We start from the raw sequence: 12,579 nt of genomic DNA on the forward strand, positions 1-12,579 counted from the left end.
CAGAGCTCTGGCCCCATCTAATGAGGTAGTTGATACCCTGCCACTCAGCTACAGCAACTATTGCCATGTGGTAATGCTTCTCTATGTGGCCAGATCTTCTAACATTTCAAGAAAAGCTAGGAATCTGGACTTTTATATAAATCTTCTAGTTTTTTCAACATAAGCAACCAATAAAGTTTTTGAGACAGGGTCTCGCTCTGTTGCCCAGGCTGGAGCGCAGTAGCGTGATCTCAGCTCACAGCAACGTCCACCTCCCAGATTCAGGCAATCCCCCCACTTCAGCTTCCTGAGTAGCTGGGACTACAGGCACATGTGCCACCATCCCCAGCTAATTTTTCTATTTTTTGTAGAGACAGGGTTTTGCCATGTTGTCTAGGCCGGTTTTGAACTCCTGGGCTCAAGTGACCTGCCTGGCTCAGCCTCCCAAAGTGCTGGGATTCCAAGCATGAGCCGCCCTGCCTGGCCCTAACTAATAAAACTTTGAATGTAGGTAACTCAAGAAAATAATTTTGTTTTAACACTGTCTGGGCCAAGTTTTGCAGACCCAACAAAACATACCTGAGGGAAAAATTCAGGACTCTAACTTAATAACTTAGATATTTAACCCTCATGACCAACCCTATAACATTCTACTTTATTATTGCCATTTTAAAAGTAAAGAAACTGAATCTGCAAGAAGTTAAGTTACTTGTCCAAGGTCACAAAATAGAAAGTCATGAAGGGTGAGTGTTAAGATTTGAATCCAAGCAGTCTTATTCCAAAGTCTGAGCTCCTAACCACCTGTTCTGTGTGTAACAAGATACACGTAAGGTACAGAAGCAAGTTCTACCCTGGTGTATCCTGATACTCACATAGAAAATGATAGAACCAGAGGGTAAATAAACAAATAAATAAATGGACAATAAGATGAGTTGTCTGATGAATCCAGAACAGATCAGGACTATGTTCTTTCATTTGATATTCTACATTTCCCCGGCAAAGCCCAAAAAAGTGTTAGCCTTTTTATTGGTTACAACAAAGTGTGATTCATAATGAGAATGACCTTACTGTTATTTAAATAACTAAAACCTAAGCCTTTTTTTTTTTTTTATTTAACTCCCGTTCTTTTTCAGAGGAAGAAGACTATTGCTGGCTTCAGTAATCAGAAACAGTTCTATGAAAGGACTGTGTCCTATGAAAGACAGAGTATACATGTAAGTATTTACACATGCAAATATTTGAGAAAATGCTTGAGCTACACTTTAGTCGTTTTTTTTCCTTTGGAGACAGAGTCTTTCTCTGTCCAGGCTGGAGTGCAGTGGCATGATCATAGCTCACTGCAGCCTCAAACTCCTGGGCTCAAGGGATCCTCTTGCCTCAGCCTCCTGAGTAAATGAGACCACCACCACGGTCTCAGTAGGCACACACCACTATGCCTGCCTGATTTTAAAAAAATTTTTTTGTAGAGACAGCGTCTTGCCGTCTTGTGCATCCCAATCTCGATCTCCTGGCCTCCAATAATCCTCCCCTCACCCAAAGTGTGGAAATTACAGGTGTGAGCCACCGCACTCAGCCTACTTAGGTCTCTCCTAAATTCATAGAGAAAAGGAGCTCCAAATAAAGCTATTTAAAATACTATTGGGCCGGGTGTGGTGGCTTATGCCTGTAATCCCAGCACTTTGGGAGGCCAAGGTGGGTGGATCACCTGAGGTCAGGAGTTCAAGACCAGCCTGGCCAACATGGTGAAACCCTGTCTCTACTAAAAATACAAAAAATTGGCTGGGTATGGTGGTGGGCGCCTGTAATCCCAGCTACTCGGGAGGCTGAGGCAGGAGAATCGCTTGAACCTGGGAGGCAGAGGTTGCAGGGAGCTGAGATCGTGCCACTGCACTCCAGCCTGGGCAACAAGAACGAAACTCCATCTCAAAAAAATATATATAAAAAAATAATAAAATAAAATATAATACTATTGACCGAATGAAGGACTTTTAGGCCTTTATAAGGATTGACTAGATTTTGAACTACACTGTTAATTTGACTCAAATCTGTTTACAACTAAGTAAGTTCCCTGAGAGAACACCACAACATCCTCCCCCACAACTCTTCTTGCAAACTTACGTAAGGTAGGTGCCTCTGGTGTTCACGTTCATCATCAGATCCACTCTCTTAGTAGGTGTGTCCAGTGTGTTGGTCAAGCTAATGGCACTGGCATTATTTACCAGAATATCAATTCCTGTTTTCAAAATTGAAAAATCAATTTCCTTTTAATGTAAGACTTTTTATCACACACCAAAAAAGCATTTACTCTCTTCTGAACCCTCAGTTGATTGACAAATACAGTCATGTACCACACCTAACATCTCAGTCAACAATGGACCATATATGCAACATGGTCCCTTAAAATGATAACACTATATTTTTATTTTATCTTTTTTCTGTCTAAATATGTTCAGATACATACTTACTGTTGGGTTACAAACACCTACAGTAGTCAGTACAGTAACATGTTATACAGGCTTATAGCCTGGAAGCAATAGGCTATGCCATACAGCCTAGGTATGTGGTCAGCTAGACTATCTAGGTTTCTGTAATTACACTCTACGTTCACACGATCATAAAATCGCCTAATAATGCCTTTCTCAGAACATATCCCCATCATTAAGCAATGCGTGGCTGTACGTCTTTTAGATAATATGACTGAACACTACCAATGCAAGACTGGTAGCTGTTTCAAAATAGCACCTGCATGATTGTCTCTAGCACAATGGAGACATAGCCAATTGCCAGAGCTCCACATGAAACTAAAAGGAGGCTTAGTCTTTGGTGGTTTGTAGCTTCCACTCTTATCTGTTCTCTTACCTCCTGGTTGTCCCTCCCTGTCTCCATAAACCTTGGATCAAATTCCTTAAAGTCTTCCTTCCTCTCTAGCATGAAGTTTCAAAGGCCTGTCCTCCTTCCAAGCATAGTAGTCTCCCTTCCCCCAAGGCCCCTCACTTAAAGGGAAAGGCTCCTTTCTGGTCCTGAGAACTGGGAAAAGAGAAAGACCTACTGTTTCAATCCCAGGCAAATCATCAAAGTGGATCAATTTTGTTTTAGTGACTCATACACACACACACAAAAAATAAACCAAAGTAACTACTATTTCTGCAAATTCTATCTAGCTTCCACCTATAAGCAACAAGTTTTGTTTACAGTTATATGCTTAGTGAAATAACATTAAAGGAAAATGGTAAAATACAAAAACTATGTCAAACATTTTTTATTTGTTTCTATCTGGTCTTCATTATTCTTTGTAAGGTGCACTTAATGATAGTTGTGTAACAATATAATAAACTTGGACGTCACTGAACTGTACACTGAAAAATAGGATGGTAAATTTTATGTTATGTGTATTTTACCACAATTTTTAAAAGTTAAATAATAAACGCAAGCCTAGGGACAATGGCTCATGCCTGTAACCCCAGCACTTTGGGAAGCTGAGGGGGGTGGATCCCTTGAGGTCAGGAGTTTGAGACCAGACTGGCCAACATGGTGAAACCCTATCTCTACTAAAAATACAAAAATTAGCTAGGCCTGATGGTGGGCGCCTATAGTCCCAGCTTTTCGGGAGGCTGAGGTTGGAGGATCACCTGAGCCCATGAGGCCAAGGCTGCGGTGAGCCACAATCATGCCACTGCACACCAGTCTGGGTGACAGAGTTAGACCCTGTTTAAAAAAAAAAAAAAAAAAAAAAAAAAAAGAACTAAAACTGAATGAATATGGGAGAATTGAAAAGTCAGCTTTCTCCCCTTAGTTCCTCCCCAAAAATTAGTGGATAAACTAATTACATCAAATCCTAAGTGGCACTAGTTAACCACTTTTACTACTAGGTAAAGTCATTTTAGATAAAATATCCTGCAGTTGAGTGTGGCACATTTCACAATTAGGGTCCTATCAGTTGGACAAACATCATTTTGCATTTTCTCTCCTCTTCTGACACAGGCATTCACATTTCTTTGGGAAAGGCTGCCAGCTAGGGGTAAGATTTTGGATTTAAGGGAAGAGGCCCCACTTGAGCCAAAGCTCGTGCTTCAGTCCAGCACCCCACAGCACTCTGTACTGGGATTATAAGTACAGCCCTGCTAACACTGAAGCATTACCTCATTTTCCACTGGCCATTGTCCCTCACATGTACACATCGTCCTCCAGAACATTAGTGGGGAGAGTGGTAATGGTTTAGGCAGGATTTGGACATGCCTAGGTGCACTACTACAATACCATGAAAGCCTTAGCTCAATCCCCAACAGCTCTCTTCTAGGAACTTTTCAACTAATTGGGGAGAAAAGAAATACTAAGATCTAAAATAGTACAAGGTAAGGATCAAAGGAATGTTTTAAGAAATCAGAGAGGCTGGGCATGGTGGCTCACGCCTGTAATCCCAGCACTTTGGGAGGCTGAAGTGGGTGGATCATGAGGTCAGGAGTTCGAGACCAGCCTGGCAAATGTGGCGAAACCTGTCTCTACTAAATATACAAATATTAGCTGGGCGTGGTGGCGGGCATCTGTAATCCCAGCTACTCAGGAGGCTGAGGCAGGAGAATTGCTTGAACCTGGGAGGCAGAGGTTGCAGTAAGCCAAGATTATGCCACTACACTCCAGCCTGGGTGACAAGAGCAAGACTCAGTCTCAAAAAAAAAAAAAAAAAAGAAAAGAAAAAAAGAAATCAGAGAAAGAAAAATATAATTCTGATTAGTTGGTATGGTGAGGGAACTGACTTTGTGAAGATGAGATTTAACCATATAAAAGAAGAATTTTTTTCAAAAATAAATGTATAAGGTACAAGTGCAATTTTCTCACATGCATAGATTGTGAAGTGTCCATGATTGTAGGGTATCCATCACCCAAACAGCAAACATTGTACCCATTAAGTAATTTCCCTTCATCCACCCCTCTTCCATCCCTTCTTTCTTCCCAGTCTCCACAGTCTATCATTCTACACTTTTTTTTCTTTTCTTTTTTTTGAGATGGAGTCTTACTCTATCACCCAGGCTGGAATGCAGTGGTGCAATCTCAGCTCACTGCAACCTCCATCTCCCAGGTTCAAGCAATTCTCCCATCACAGTCTCCTGAGTAGCTGGGATTATAGGCGTACACCACCATGCTCAGCTAATTTTTGTATTTTTAGTGGAGACGGGGTTTCACCATGTTGACCAGGTCAGGTCTCAAACTCCTGACCTCAAGTGACCTGCCTGCCTCGGCCTCCTGAAGTGCTGCGATTACAGGTGTGAGCCACCGCGCCCGGCCTCATCAGATGCTTTTAAACCATGTTCTGCGTGAACAAATACATTATTTCTCCAATGACTCAGAAAATTCAAGAATCAAAACAAATTTTTAAATTAACATTATAGTTATACCTTTATTTTACCAATATTCAATAATTTTTTCAGAATGAAGTTGTTACCTCCAAATTTCTTGACGGCTTTCTGCACTGCATCACTGATCTGCTGTTCATCTCTCACATCAACGATACACGGCAAGGCCTTCCCTCCAACTGCTTCAACTTATATAAAGGATACAAAACGAAAAAGCGTTAAAGCATTTAAATATTATACCTTTGATTCCGATATCACGGTCAAAAGAAATAAGTACCCTGTGTTTGGAAAATCAATATAAATAACTCTATCTTACCACCAGTGACTCTGCCATATAGTAGGACAGACTAGATAGGCCAACACTATTATAAAACAAAAACGAAGGTTTGGTGGCGGTTTCTTTGTAACTGTTTTTAAAAAGCTAAAAAAAAGGAAGTTTTTTGTTGTTGTTGTTTGTTTTCGTTTTTCAGACAGGGTCTCACTCTCTTGCCCAGGCTCGGGTGCAGTGGCACAAACATGGCTCCCTGCAGCCTCAATCTCCTGGGCTCAAGGGATCCTCCCACCTCAGCTTTCCAAGAAGCTGGGACTACAGGCATGCACCACCATGCCAGGCTAATTTTTCTATTTTTTGTAGAGCCGCAGTTTTGCCATGTTGCCCAGGCTGGTCTGGAACTCCTGACCTCAAGTGATCCACCAGCCTTAGCCTCCCAAAGTGCTGGGATTACCGGCATGAGTCACCTCACCCAGTTGAAAGTAATTTTAAAAAACTTTTTATTGTGGAAATATTCTAAAGTATACAAAAATGTAAAGATGCTATAATAAACTAATAGGAACCCATCATCTATCTTCAATGATTGTTAGTTTTGTCAGTTAATATGTTTATCTTTCCTTTCCCCTATTTTATTTTTTGCTGGTGTGTTTTAAAGCAAATCCCTGACATCATTTCACTCATAAACACTTCACATGCATTCCTCTAACATAACCACAGTGCTCTGAACATGACTAACAAAACTAGCAATGTCAACTGAAGTTGAATTTTTAAGCCCTCTCTCCTGGCTCTGTGCCTAGCACCATGCCTTAAATAGAAGTATGTGATAATTATTTGTCAACTAAAAGTTATTAAAATGATGACTTGCAAATTGTGCAGAGAATAAATAACACATAAAGCTTTTTCAAAGAGTTCATGCCACTTGCCAATCAAATTCTCTCCACTCTACTTCCCCACTCCCTCTCCCATCCAAGAACCACTGCCCTCATGAAACAAGATTTTTTTTTTTTTTTTTTTTGAGACAGAGTCTCGCTCTGTCACCCGGGCTAGAGTACAGCGGCATGATCTTGGCTCACTGCAACCTCCGCCTCCCAGGTTCAAGTGATTCTCCTGCCTCAGCCTCCCGAGTAGCTGGAATTACAGGTGTGCACCACCCCACCCAGCTAATTTTTGTATTTTTAGTAGAGATGGGGTTTCTGCCATGTAGGCCAGGCTGGTCTCGAACTCCTGACTTCAGGTGATCCACCCGCCTCAGCCTCCCAAAGTGCTGAAATTACAGGTGTGAGTCACCACGCCAAGCCATGAAATAAGATTTTTAAATGGAATCTCTCACATTGCTTAAAAGTGCTGGAGGAGGCCGGGCGCGGTGGCTCAAGCCTGTAATCCCAGCACTTTGGGAGGCCGAGGCGGGCGGATCACAAGGTCAGGAGATCGAGACCACAGTGAAACCCCGTCTCTACTAAAAATACAAAAAATTAGCCGGGCGCGGTGGCAGGCGCCTGTAGTCCTAGCTACTCAGGAGGCTGAGGCAGGAGAATGGCGTGAACCCAGGAGGCGGAGCTTGCAGTGAGCCGAGATCGCGCCACTGCACTCCAGCCTGGGCAACAGCGTGAGACTCCGTCTCAAAAAAAAAAAAAAAAAAAAAAAAAAGTGCTGGAGGAGAAAAATGGTAAGAAGCACTGCCCCAAGGTGACAACATAAATACTTCTTTCACTAGATACAATTATTTTCAGGGTAGCTTTCAAACAGCTTTATCTAAACTCTCCAGCAAATTCTCTATGTATTGAAACCACTAGAAAGACATTTTATCAAATGGCACTGTCACACTCACTTTCTTCAGCAGCAGTATAGATTGTGCCTAGAAGTTTTGGATGTGGCTGGGCGGTCTTTGCGGCAATAACAATATTTGCTCCATCCTTTGCTGCTTTCAATGCAATAGCTTTGCCAATGCCACGGCTTGCACCTGTGATAAAGACTGTACATCCTGCCAGCCTCCTACAACAGAACAAAATGACCTTTTTAGAAGACCCAATATTTTATTTACTGATGGGTATCAGAACCTCATACATATTTTTATAATATATGTTTCCTCCTCTGAAATTTTCTCTAAACCCTCCCCATGCCCATCTGATGGCAGATAACTTCACTGTACTCCCACTGCACAATGACTTATAAATTATTTACGACAACTGCAGTTGGCCAGTCTTGCTGTGATTTGGCAAACAAAACCTGTTCAAATGCAAAGCAAATCTTCAAGAGAAATGAAGAATTATAAAACAAATTATATAAACGTGCATTTTTTTCCCACAGAAAACATGTCAATAAAGCTTTTTTTTTTTTTTGAGTGGCGGGATTATGAGTAAATTTTATCATATTCTTTATATTCTTTAATATTTTTCAAATTTTCCACAATGACTAAATGCCACTTAAAAGAAATTATCTAAAAACAAACAATTGTTCAACGAACGCTCATAATAGCCAGGGTGGCAACAACCCACATGTCCATCAGCTGATGAACAGATAAGCAGAATGTGGTGTAGCCATGCATACAATGAAATAATGTTCAGAAATAAAGTACTGCTATAAACCACAACATGGATGAACCAAAAACATTCTGCTAAGTGGAAGAAGCCAGTCATGAAGGACCACAGATGATGCCATTTACATGAAATGTCCAGAATAGGCAAACCTATAGAGACACAAAGATCAGAGGTTACCTCGAGCTGGAAGTGGGAGGGGTTGGAGGCTGACAACGGAGGGTTGAGGGGTTTCTTTCTGGGATGATTAAAAGGTTTTAAAATTGACTGTGGTGATGGCTGCATAACTCTGTGAATATATTAACAGCCAATGAATTGCATATTTTAAATGAGTGAATAGTGTGGTACGTGAATCACCTCTCAAAGAGTGAATAGTGTGGTACGTGAATCACCTCTCAAAAGAGCTGTTAAATAAACAAACCGAGAAGTCTCACAAATTGCTGCAGGTTGATCTGAAATATTCTGATTCAAATGTACTGATAGGTCCCTGTGCCCATTTCATTATTTTTGTGTGTGTGCTGTGTGTGTGTGTGTTTTTTGAGATGGAGTCTCGCTCTGTCGCCCAGGCTGGAGTGCAGTGGCACGATCTCAGCTCACTGCAACTTCTGCCTCCCAGGTTCAAGCGATTCTCCTGCTTCAGCCTCCCGAGTAGCTGGGACTACAGGTGTGCACCACCATGCCCAGCTAATTTTTGTATTTCTAGCAGAGATGAGGTTTCACCATGTTGGCCAGGCTGGTCTTGAACCCCTGACCTCATGATCCACCTGCCTCGGCCTCCCAAAGTGCTGAGATTACAGGTGTGAGCCACCGCACCCGGCCAGCCTGTTTTTTGTTTTTGTTTTTTTAAATGGAAATGGGGTCTCACCATCTTACCCAGGCTGGCCTTGAACTCCTATGTGCTTTTTTTTTTTTTTTTTTTTCTTTTCCAGACAGCTCTGTTACCCAGGCTGGAGTACAGTGGCACAACCATGGCTCACTGCAGCCTTGAATTCCTGGGCCTAAGTGATCTTCCCATCTCAGCCTCACAAGCAGCTGGGACTACAGGCGCACATCACCATACCCAACTACTTTTTAAAACTGTTTGTGAGACAGGGGCTTGGTATGTTACCCAGGCAGGTCTCAAACTCCTGGCCTTATGTGATCCTCCCACCCTGGCCTCCCACCATTTCATTTAGTTCACTTAAACTTTCTGCTTACTCAGTTGCTAAGTGAAACGGAGACATCTAAAATAATTTCCTAGCAAACTCATAAAAGAAAAACTAAAAGAATAAAATAAAGTAAGATAACAGCAAGGGAAACCCACTTTCTTTTTTTACTTTCTAAGGGCAAATTTAAAAGTCTGCTTAAGGAAAAGAATGGAGAGAGAAGAGCAAAAGCAACAATGACAAAGAAAGAGGGATGACCTGAGATTGGTAATAGATTAACAGGTTTGTTAATAAAAGAACATAAAACTCTTGTAAAACCCAGAGGATTACACTCCAGAAGAGATCAGAGGTAAAAGTGGGAAGCGGTTTTAAAATAAGGAATAATTGGTTTGGTAAGAAGGAGGGAGGGTGGAGAAGTGGGGAGGAGTCAGAGAGGTTGAAATTATTTTTCGTGAAATATAGCACACATATAAAAAGCATGTAAAACAATGTGTATTGTTTAATGAACAAAATTAAAATGAACAGTAGTATCAAGGCAAGAAATAGAATATTACCAATACCCCAGAAGCCACCTGTATATTCCTCTCCAACTCTATCCTCCTTCCTTCCCCCACCCCACAGAACGAAAACTACCTTAAATGTTATTATTCATTCCCTTGTTTTTTCATTATTCCTAGTACCTAGGTCTGAGTCTAAATCAACAGTCCGCAAATTATGGCCCCAGGCCAAATCTGACCCACCACCTGTTTGTGTATGGCCCTGGAGCTAAGATTGATTGCTACAGATGAGCATTTGTGATCAATTTTGATGATAAGGAATGCTAATTTTGAATCCTAATTAGATAAAACATTATCCTTCTGCTACTTTTTTTGTTTGTTTGTTTGTCGTCCAGTCTGGAGTGCCGTGGTGTGATCATGGCTCACTGCAACCTCTGCCTCTGGCCTTAAGTGATCCTTCTGCCTCACCAGCTAACTAGCTGGGACTACAGGCGTGTACGACCACACCTGGAAAATTTTAAATTTTTTGTGGAAACAGTGTCTCACTGTGTCACCCAGGTTGGTCTTGAACTGGGCTCAAGCGATCCTCCTGCTTTGGCCTCCCTAGTGCTGGGCTTATAAACATTAAATTAAGTTCATTTAAACTTTTTATTTACTCACTTGCTAAGTGAGAAGGAGACATCTAAAATAATTTCCTAGTAAACTCATTAAAAAAGAATAAAAGAATAAAAATTAAGATAATAGCAAGGGATGTTATCAATCAATAACAGGAAGATAACCCCGGCCTTATCTCCCTGTTATTGATTGAATTGTGTCCCCTAAAAAGCAAGTGGAAGTCCTAACTTTAGAAGGTGACCTTAGTTGGAACCAGGATTGCTGAAGACGTAATTAGTTAAAATGAAGTCATATTGGAGTAGGGTGGGCCCTTACTCCAATCGGACAGGTGTCCTTCTGAGAGGGAAGACTATGTAAAGACAGACACACAGAGAATGTATGATGACAAAGGCAGAGAGTCTGGAGGGATGCAGCCGTAAGGCCCAAACAGAAGGATCGCTGGCCACCCTCAGAAGCTGGGAAGAAGCAAAGAAAGAACTGCAACAGCGCAGGCCTGCTGACACCTTGGTTTCAGAATTCTGGCTTCCAGAACAGTGAGAGCATCCATTTGTTTTAAGCCATCCAGTTTGTGGTTCTGTTTTATTTATTTATTTATTTATTTATTATTATTATTATTATTTTGAGACTGAGTCTCACTCTGTCACCAGGCTGGAGTGCAGTGGCGCAATCTTGGCTCATCACAACCTCTGCCTCCCGGGTTCAAGCATTTCTCCTGCCTCAGCCTCCCAAGTAGCTGGGACTACAGGCGCACGCCACCACGCCCAGCTAATTTTTGTATTTTTAGTAGAGATGGGGTTTCACCATGTTGGCCAGGATGGTCTTGATCTCCTGACCTCATGATCCGCCTACCTCGGCCTCCCAAAGTGCTGGGATTACAGGCGTGAGCCACTGCACCTGGCCCAAAGAGGATAATATTCTTACCAACAGCAGTGAATGAGTATAAGAGTTCCTGTAGCTCCACAACCTCCCCAACACTTGGTAATATCTGACCTTAAAATTTTTTTGCGGCCGGGCGCGGTGGCTCAAGCTACTCAGGAGGCTGAGGTGAGAGGATTGCTTGAGCCCAGGAGGTTGAGGCTGCAGTGAGCCATGATCGTGTCACTGCACTCCAGCTTGGTGACAGAGCGAGACCCTGTCTCTAAACAGATAAATTAATAAGTTTGGTCTTTAATCTACCTGGAATTAATTTGTGTGTATAAACGGAGGTAGGGGACTAATACATTTTTTCCCACATAGATAACCAACTGTCCAAGTCTGAAATACCCATCTTTCTCACAGCTCTTCATATCAACTCTGTCACAAACTGAATGTCCATAAATATATATATCTGCTTTTGGACTCTCTATTCTGTTCCACTAATCTACATGACCACACTGCCTTAATTAAAACAGTTTTATCAGTCTTAATAATTGATAAGGCAAATAATTCCAATTTATTCTTCTTCAAGAGTTTCTTGTCTATATTTGGACCTCTGCTTTTCCACATATATTTTACTTTAATTTTTACTTTATTTATTTATTTAGAGACACAGTCTCGCTCCATCGCCCAGGTTGGAGTGCAGTGGTGTGATCTCAGCTCACTGCAACTTCAGCCTCCTGGGTTCAAGTGATTCTCCTGCCTCAGCCTCCTGAGTAGCTGGGACTACAGGTACACGCCACCGTGACTAGCTATTTTTTGTATTTTTAGTAGAGACGGGGTTTTGCCATGTTGGCCAAGCTGGTCTCAAATTCCTGACCTCAAGTGATCCACTGGCATCAGCTTCCCAAAGTGCTAGAATTACAGGCATAAGCCACTGTGCCTGGCCCACGTATATTTTAGAATCTCATTATCTAACTGATCAAGTGAAATCAGTTGAGATTTTGATAGAAATTATAATAAGTCTATAATTCAAAGTGGAAAGAATTGACATCTTTGTGACAGTGAGTGTTCTAATCCATGAACATGGTATAACTCCCTGTTTATTTAGGTCTTTCTGTTTTTCACTATTATATAATTTCCTACAGAAAGGTATTATACATCTTTTGTTGGCTTTATTCCTAGGTACTCCATTATTTTTAACTTTTTCCAACTTTTTATTTGTAAATAATTCAAACTTAAAGAAAAGTTGCAAGAATAATAGTAGTACCAAAAAATACTCACATATCTTTCACCCAGATACATATATGGTTAATATTTTACCCCAATGAT

At 41.4% G+C, this 12,579-nt stretch overlaps 1 protein-coding gene across 6 annotated transcripts in view; it reads right to left on the minus strand.

Moving 5' to 3' along the window:
- Nucleotides 1-12,579, minus strand: part of HSDL2 (hydroxysteroid dehydrogenase like 2) — an 83,103-nt gene that overhangs the window by 60,730 nt on the left and 9,794 nt on the right. For all 6 annotated transcript variants that reach the window (XM_045373639.3, XM_074016813.1, XM_015436857.4 and 3 more), the window contains exons 2-4: nt 7,430-7,593; nt 5,420-5,518; nt 2,098-2,212 (exon numbers count right to left, since the gene is read on the minus strand). In XM_045373639.3, coding sequence (XP_045229574.2) covers nt 2,098-2,212; nt 5,420-5,518; nt 7,430-7,593 — 378 coding nt within the window. The remainder of the gene's footprint in view (nt 1-2,097; nt 2,213-5,419; nt 5,519-7,429; nt 7,594-12,579) is intronic.

Source organism: Macaca fascicularis, chromosome 15 (genome assembly GCF_037993035.2).
Source record: "Macaca fascicularis isolate 582-1 chromosome 15, T2T-MFA8v1.1".
NCBI lineage: Eukaryota > Metazoa > Chordata > Mammalia > Primates > Cercopithecidae > Macaca > Macaca fascicularis.